The sequence below is a fragment of the Rattus norvegicus genome, chromosome 19 (assembly GCF_036323735.1).
Source record: "Rattus norvegicus strain BN/NHsdMcwi chromosome 19, GRCr8, whole genome shotgun sequence".
Classification (NCBI taxonomy): Eukaryota; Metazoa; Chordata; class Mammalia; order Rodentia; family Muridae; genus Rattus; species Rattus norvegicus.
The window spans coordinates 29,207,070-29,215,694 of NC_086037.1; the positions used below are offsets into that span (position 1 = coordinate 29,207,070).

At 44.8% G+C, this 8,625-nt stretch overlaps 1 protein-coding gene across 1 annotated transcript; it reads right to left on the minus strand.

Annotated features, from left to right (window-relative positions):
* Positions 1-3,134: 3,134 nt before the first annotated feature.
* Positions 3,135-7,843, minus strand: LOC134483496 (disks large homolog 5-like). Its single transcript, XM_063278743.1, has 5 exons — positions 7,697-7,843; positions 6,474-6,633; positions 5,142-5,285; positions 4,347-4,509; positions 3,135-3,634 (listed from the first exon to the last, which is right to left on the minus strand). The coding sequence occupies exons 1-4, from the start codon at positions 7,776-7,778 to the stop codon at positions 4,353-4,355; spliced, it is 543 nt and encodes a 180-aa protein (XP_063134813.1). The 5' UTR covers positions 7,779-7,843; the 3' UTR covers positions 3,135-3,634; positions 4,347-4,352.
* Positions 7,844-8,625: the final 782 nt, after the last annotated feature.

The following is an 8,625-nucleotide window of genomic DNA, read 5'->3' on the forward strand; positions in this document are numbered from 1 at the left end:
TAAGCAGTATCCCAGTCTTGGCCTGGGAAGAGCCATTGACACCCACACTTTCTGGGGTGACATTGTCTCCTGAGGATAGAGTCAGGCCAGGAGCAGCAACTGATGTTCCCGAGAGACAAACTTTCTTCACCTCCAGCCCATGCTGGCCCTAGGATCTGGGCTTTTTTGGTGACATGAGTGCTGAGCCTCCCAGGTAGATGGGTTTTCAGGGGTCAGGTGGTGATTGTCACCAAAGATATCCATAAGGATAAGTCATACTGTACTAATTCCCTTATTAGATTCCTTCTCACAGGTCACAGAGGCCATAGTGGGTCCTAAATGTGGAGTCAGGTTCCTGTGCACTTTTGAGGAGACTGGTCAGACGTTTAGGCTTCGTGATATTTTGTTGGCATTATTTTGGGGGGATTTTATTTTTACAATTGGGGCCAAACCTGGGGCTGCCATGTGGAGGGAAAAGGCTTTGCCATAGCTGTAGATCATCCCTAATTATAAACTCCTGAATTCTCCCAATCCTGGAACTATCTAGGTCCCTCACATGATGCAACCTTTGGGGCATTCCTCACATAGAATCATGGGGTGGACTGCATCCCAAAGAGAGACAGTGGGAAATATTCCCCAGTGTCTCCCTGTGGCTGTGAGGATGGGAGTGCTGACCAGTGGATGGCAGGCCCCATGTGAAAGCCTTTTGGTTTCTACTTGAGTGGAATCTTCACCATGCCTTTTTTTTTTTTTTCCTTGAAACACAGGTTGCCCTGGAACTTACAGTCTTCCATCACCCTGACTCAGTTTCCCATGACTGGGATCATAGGCTTAAACTACTATGCCCATTTTTCTTTTTTGTATTTATAAATCTGCTAAAAAGCCAGAAGGATCCGGAATGTAAAATGGTGCGGTCCAAGGCATTTCCAACAGGGGATTCTTGACCTAGGAGTATCCAGACCAGTGTTTATTGTGTGGCTACTTCATTCCCATAACAGCTTATATTTGACAAAGAATTCCAAGTTGTGATATCACTGGGCATCAGGCGATATCCCACACAGCAGGACTGACACAGGTTGTAATTAAGGCTGGAGAAACTTACTAGGACCCTGGTAATCCTACCACCCTGGGGCCTTTAGATAGCCTTAATCTGATCTTCCCCCTGTGCTATGAATCAATTGCTCTTGAAGGTAGATTTGAATTTACAGTCACTGTGAGGCAGGAGAATTAGGACCCTATGATCTCTCTGGGCTCCATAGGAAGAGCCTGTTTCAATAGTAAAAGAGGTCACCTGTGAGTTCTTACTGTCTTCCCTGAGGCCTTCCTGCTGGAGTTAGACTAGCTGTCTCACCAATTGAAGTAGAGGGCAGAATGCTGGTGCCTTCTATAGTGAGGACTAGTGACAGATGGTCTATGGAAATTCTAGAAAGGTCTACTAGTATATGTCCTGTGCATGGGAACTGCTGGCTTCCCTGTGTCCTTTGCCTTTATTTTGCAGTCCATGGGGCACCTGGAAATGTCCCCAAACCAGGCTGTACACAGGGCCTGTCCCGTGACTCTCACTTGCACTCAGAGCCTGCCTGATAGTCATAGGTCTGACAGAGCCCTGACACCTGCAGAGACCACTATAAGGGACCCTGCAATCCCCACACTGCCCATCAGTGTCTATAATGTCCCTATACGACACTGAGACGATCTAAGCTCCTTCCAATCTTTATGCTGCATCAGAATCTGATCATTGCTACTTTTGCTCCTCTCATACCCACACTAGAAGCCCTGTACCCACACTAGTCCCAGCTGGCCTGTTGCCTACTGATATCTCATGGACTCTGCCCCAATATTCCCTCTTTGCCTGGGTCCCTGCAACTGTGTCCAGTTCTGCCTGCTTCCCTGCCTCCCCTCTTCCATTTTCCAAATGGCCACATTGACACATGGGTTTCTGGGTCTCCCACTCCTCGGATGCTGGGAACAGGTTCATTCTTTGCTGTTTGAATGGTTGTCCTAACACTGGAGGACCTTGCTTCAAGTAGTGGCAGTCAAACCTGGTGCTGATCGTGTCAGATCTGTCCAGGCTGTCTGTGTGACTGTGGCAATGCGCCTCTGTTTTGGCTGAGTGTTATTTACCTCCCTCATGGCCATGTGATAACCAGACCATGAGAATGTTCATTGTTTGGAAAGAAGGGTGTGGAGGACATATGCTCCTCATCCTAGCATTAGTGGAAAAAAGACATAGGTAGATGATGCATTCTAGACCATCCTGGGCTATAGAAACTCTGCCTCGAAGAATGCAGGTGGAGCAGGGCTGGGGTTCAGTTGGTTGCCTAGCAGCCTACCACATTGAGCAGGCACTGCTCAACCACCTGTACATACACATCTCCTGAGATCTCTCTCCTAAATGGGAGGTGATCGTGTCCACCTAGTACAGCACATGCCCTGGAAGGACAAAAGCTACCTACAGGAGCTGTGGTGATGACTCCCAGGTTAGAGCATCTGCTGCTCTCTCAGAAGAATCACATGGTCCCTAACAATCATCTACAATGGGGAATGCTATTCCCTCTTTTGGATCATGAGGGAAATGCACTCAGGAGTGGCCCAGACATACATTTGAAAAAAAAAAAGATCCATTGAGTTACATGATAAAAATAAATATAATCAGCAACAATAAAAAACACAGCATATGAATGATCAAGTGAAACAGCACCTATAAAAACCTATTTCCCAAAATGACGTTGATGGTCATTATCTTTATGGTTTAATAATAATGCTGTATTGTAAGAAAAACTGAGGCACATGGTTCTCGATTAGAATTATTCTATATTCCTTTGTGAAAGTTGTCATTTTTTCTGCAGCTCTACAGGCATGAGTGTGTGTTACTCAATATCTGGTGCACACAGTCAATAAGGAATGTGTGTTGTAGACTGATATAGACTAGGATGAGCAGAACACATGACAGCATGGATACAGTATGTCAGTGATTACATCATAAAGTGTGTGTCCATAAAAAAAGTCACATTATCCACACAAAAGACACTATCACCCTGTGTACCCCTTGGTGGCTTTGAATTCACTGGATCATGCAGAGATCCATATCCAGCTGTCAGTTCTAAGTCTACAGGAGGGGAAAGGACCCTTGAATAAGATGGTCTTAAGAGTCAAGAGTTACAAATCAATTTTTATTCATAAGGAATACAATTTACAAAAAACAGGCATAAAATGAACAACTAAAATGGTATAAAAAATGAAAAACAGTAACAAGAATATATAACTATGAAATACCAAAAAGAAAACTTCAATGAAAATCATAACCAAAAACATTTCTTAACAGCATTTTCTTAATGAATATTTAGAAACACAGTTGTAGTGCTGTTTCTCCTCTAGGACGTGAGATGTCAAGGCAGTCCCCTCAGTTGTCTCTCAAATGGTGTTGTCGGTAGGAGAGAGGAGAAAGACGTCAATGAGACAGGCTGGCATACGGATACATAAATTTAGGGTTTCTATACATTGAGGAAATTATCGGAGAAGAAGAATATTCCCCCAAAAAGTCTTTGACTGTGAGGATTGTCGTCACAGGGAACTCCTGAGAGAGAAACTCATTCCTCAGGGGACTGTCTTCCTGGGATCCGTCCTATGCCATGTCTCCTGCAGTTTCTGAGACCTGGGAGGAGAAGGCAGCTATTAAGACACTGATTTGGTGGGGACATGCATACCAGCTGTCAAGTTGCTGCCTTCTGTCCCCTCAAATACATTGGACAGACAGCACTGATCTTTTCACTGAAATCATTGCTGATATCTCTGCAGGCTGGGACATCACCAGCAACCCTCACAGTACTGTGGGAGAACAAGCTGCTCCTCAGACTCTACCAGTGCAAACCAGACATGGGGAAATGGGGAGAGACCTAATTGGGGTGCAGGAAGAAAGAGAAGGCCACATGATACCCAGATCAAAGCCAATGACCAGGACTCATTTGCCATTTGCACTTGGTTCTTATCCCTACAAGGTGCTTCCAACCATAACATGACCCCTGTATGACCTTTGTCACACGACCAAGAACTCATTCAAAACTCTTCATAGCATCCAATCTTTGATAGGGAGATGCAGTCATATGATATGTTATTCCTCTGTCACCATTTCTGGACTGCAGTTTCAAAAAGGGCAGAGAAGTATAATTGCCAATAATTCAGTTTCTGAAAAGTGTTTAACATCCAAGAATACTTGTGCACAGACAGAGCAATGAATAACTCTATCACATGAAGTGGGTGACTGATTGGGTGTGGGGAGATTAGAAAGGTGATAGGGGAAGCAAAGATGTATCCAATAGGCAAACGGTATCAGACATTGTTAATCTGACTCAGCTGCTTGTTCCTACCACATTTTACTGGGTCTGGAGGTTGCTGGTCTTCTCCTGTTCGTCTTCATCTTTCCGGTTCAACTCAAACAAATATCGCTGTACCTCCTTGCTCTCCTGCTTCAATGTGACCAACTTCTTCTTCATACATGCCTGGTCCATCAGGAGCCGGCTCTGCAGGTTGCTGGAAACACACTCTGCATAGTAAGATCCTGAAGCCTCTTCCTCCCATTCCAAATGCCAAATCCCACAAAGTCCACCAGGACCCAGATACCCATAAAGACTTCATAGAATACATCTCCATACATGTAAGGCTGCTCCACAAACAGCAAACGGCCAATCCAGGGAAGAATAAATTGTTTCTGTGACCCAAGCACCAATAAGAGTCCATGTCTGTCCAAAAGAACAAGGGATCTACAACTACCCATGAGAGCCCAATGCATCGGGACAGCATCAATTAGTAGGCAGTAAACAACCACACGAGGACAGTAGAACAAAGGGAGGTCATGCTAACCATGTGGTCCACACATTGAGCTTTGTTAAACCTGGTCTGACACCAGAGCCGCAGGTTGGCCTAATAACACACTGATGCCTGAATCAGTGTAGTTCTATCCAGAGCCTTCTAAAGATGCATAGACACTGTGGTGATAAATGACAGTCTCTTATGGAACTGAAACTGAGTCCAAAAGACCCACGGCACAGTGATATTTAAACAGCAGAAGAGATGGGCCCAGAGCTGCAGACCCTCCGGTCCAGAACAAAGAGAGGCAGACATGGCCATTCCACAAGTGATGGGCCCTTCTGACCAGTACTTACCGATAGAAGTTAATCTCCTTCTTGAGCTCCTGAAATTTCTCACGATGTTCAATGTTCTTGGTGTCTAAGTTGTGCAGTAATGACATGACCTCTTTCTCCTTTATCTTCAAGTTTTCATAAAATGGATTTGGCCTGAAGTAGGGGCTGGCCCCAGGAAGATAGAACCCAATGAACATAGAGGTTTAGGATTATATGAACTCAGGCTGTGCCCTGTACTACCCCAGCCCTGGAAGGACACTTTCTGACTTCTACATATTTGGATCTTCTTCAGCTTCAGAAACTTGGAATTGTGTGCCCAGGACAACAGAAGCTAAGCACCCAGATAAAGGGTTCCCTGGCTCACTTTTTTCAATCAGGAGGGCTGGATCTGCATTCAAACCTGTTATGCTGTCAAGAGCCTAGGCCACAGCTCTTTCGCTAACACACACACACACACACACACACACACACACACACACATACCCAGAAACCTCTTATTTCCTTTTTCCTGTTTTGACAAGTGGAATGCTACAAGCCGAATAACTAATATTCTAGAGGCAGACAGTACACATAATTCTGGAGATGAGACCAGATATTGCCACAAACTTATAATCTGCCCAAGGCATACAAATGTATAGACAAATGTGACCACACAGGCAAAGAACTGTACTGTTGAAAGTGGGGCTTCCAAAATAAAGTACTTACACCTCCATGAAACTATTATACAGGTATATCCTGAGGTCAAAAAACAGACCCTTAAATTCCAAGGGTGGAGGGACATAGAAACATATAAAAGTTGTGCATATGCATGCAGACCTGTGCACACACAGACACACAAACTGGGACACACCCACAAAAAAAGAAAAGTAAACAGACTCAGAGAATGAGAAAGAGAGACAAATATGGAAAGAGCACAACTGGAATCAGTAGAAATGTATGCACCATTACTGTCTCAGTGTTTAAGGCACACAGACAAGAAGGAACAGGCCTGAGCCTCAGGCCTTCTAGTTAAGCATGGAGATGAACAATGTGTTACCTGTCACCTAAGGGTGCTGCCAGGAGATGATAGCGTTCAGTCACCTTCCTAGCAAGTACAAACACTGTCCACAAACTCACAGCACCTAGAACCTTGCAAACTGCCACCTGTCAAGGGCTTTCCAATTGTACACTGGGAACTCATGCTCCAGTGACTTTATCCCTGAATGATTCACTCACATCACAAGTTCAGATTTTCAACAGGCGGAATCAGAGAGTCCATTTCCAAACTCACTCCTCAGTAAGGGTCAGGTTCTGAATCTCCTCTCTATGGGAGATGAGGTTTAGAAAAGGTCGTTTGTTTGGAGCAATGCATACCTCTTGCTCATGGATCCACCTGTCACATAAAGGAGGCGATCTGTCAGCTCATTTCTCTCCTTGGTAGTTAGCTCCAGTTCTCTTTTCAGCCTCTCCTCTTCCTCGTTGGCCTGCACCTTGTTTAGGATATTTTCAGGGGATGACGTCTGTCTGCAGGCCTCTGTAGGTAGAAGAACACAAGTGAACCTGCATGGGGCGAATGCAAAGAGCATACACAGACCACAGTGAGGTCCAAACAGGAGAACATGCTTGGAAGCCAGTGTCACTGCAAGGAGTTTGGTCTATGTGTAAGAGGCCTCCTAAGTGGATCACAGTTCCCCCACTACTATATAGAGACCAAGAGATTTAAGCAGCCAGGAGTTCCCTATGCCCGCCCACACAGGCTTACAAGTACCAGAGAGATGCCTTCTCCAGGATTATTATCAGGTACGCAGGCTACAACCTGGTTTCAGGACCCTCACCCCTCTGGTTTCAGAAGCAGATCATCAATTCAGCATCCACAATGACTTGATTGATCAGGGATACTCAGATATCCTACACTGTTACTCTAGTCCAATAACTTTGCATTAAAATGTCATGTAGGGGGAGGACATGGTCAACAGACTTATTAATTACCCCTACTGAAATGACAAATGCCCCAGAAGTGTCAGTAGGTTACAGGCTCTTTCTCTACCTGCCCCATATAGTTTGGCTACTGTAGAAAAATATCTTCCACACAGAACCTCTTGTATGAAGGTAAGATTGGCCCCGTCAGCCAGAGGTAGTCAGAGGAGTTCTACGAATATAAGGTCATGTCAGGAGCACAATTCTCTCCCTCTTACTACTGTCAGCTAGTCACTTAATTTAAAGAAGCAATGAAAGTGAAGTACATTGATGCCCTGTTTAATTCAGAAAAGTTATACCCTCCACGACTCCTGATGGTGTTATTATATCAATTTAACCTACCGAATGCACTGTAAAAGTAAAGACTAGAAGTTCACCCAATAATAGCATAGGCAGTGCCATATCCTCCATGTGGTTATGGAGAAACTAATGATGTGAAAACCTTGACTTTCAGGAATTGTGATAATCATGGAATTCAATATCTGTGGAGATGTTCCAGTGGTTGTGGACCATTGCTATAAAGGCCAGCGGAAGACCCCCACACACACCCCTGACAGGAAGCTCAACATACACTGCCCAGAACTTACTCCACATTCCCCATGTCCTGTGTCCATCATTACCTTTAGGTTTCATTTGCTTCACTCTAGACTCTTCTCTATCAACATCAACTCTCCCAAAGCGCCTGAGAAGACGGGCAAACATGTCTGTGGATATATCCTTTGGACACTAAGAGAAAAAGTAGGGAATTGGTTGTCACAACGATACTGGTGACATCACAGGGATTCCAAGGTCTCTCTAGGAGACAATAGAATGTCCACGAAGGGACGGCTGATGTCATGGAGAACAGACTTTGCCTCCCTGCTAATGTTCTGCCTGTAATGAGCAAAAGCTGATGGACCCTTTTCAGGGGACTTCCCTGTGGCATAGCCACTGAGCACCACATGATTCCAAAGCCAAATTTGGCTCTAGGCTTGATTGGAAAAACCTAAGTCATTGCTATGTATCTAAATGAGTGCTCCCTCCCCAATCCCTGCACAGAAATGTTTCATCCTACCTCAAATTCACCTCAGTCAGCAATATTACCCATTAAAGATTACTGAGCAATCACACCAGTTCCTATAAGTAGCCAAAGAGGTGGCCTGTGTCATCATGTGCAGGTGCATGAAATCACACCCAAAAATAGCCTGTCGGGTAGGTTGCGATGTGGGTGTGTGTTATAGGTACAACCTGAAGCTTTGTGCTTAACATTTGACAGTTGCCACCAGATTCCTTAGGAGAAAGAATTGCATTCATTATGGTCCTGGCAACAATGTGGTGATCTGTTAGGAGAGGAAACTGAAATATTGGATCCACCAGTGAATGCACCCTCAGGCTGAGTGTGGGGCTCTCCTCTTTGCACTTAAGTTACCAAAGCAGGATTGCTTACAGGCCTCTCTAAGCTATAACGTGTGATTTCATCTGAAAAATAAAATAGTCAGCAGATGTGGGGGGGGGATGCAGCCAAAGGAGTAGGACAAGCCTAGAGACATAACTCAGTGGACAGAGTAAG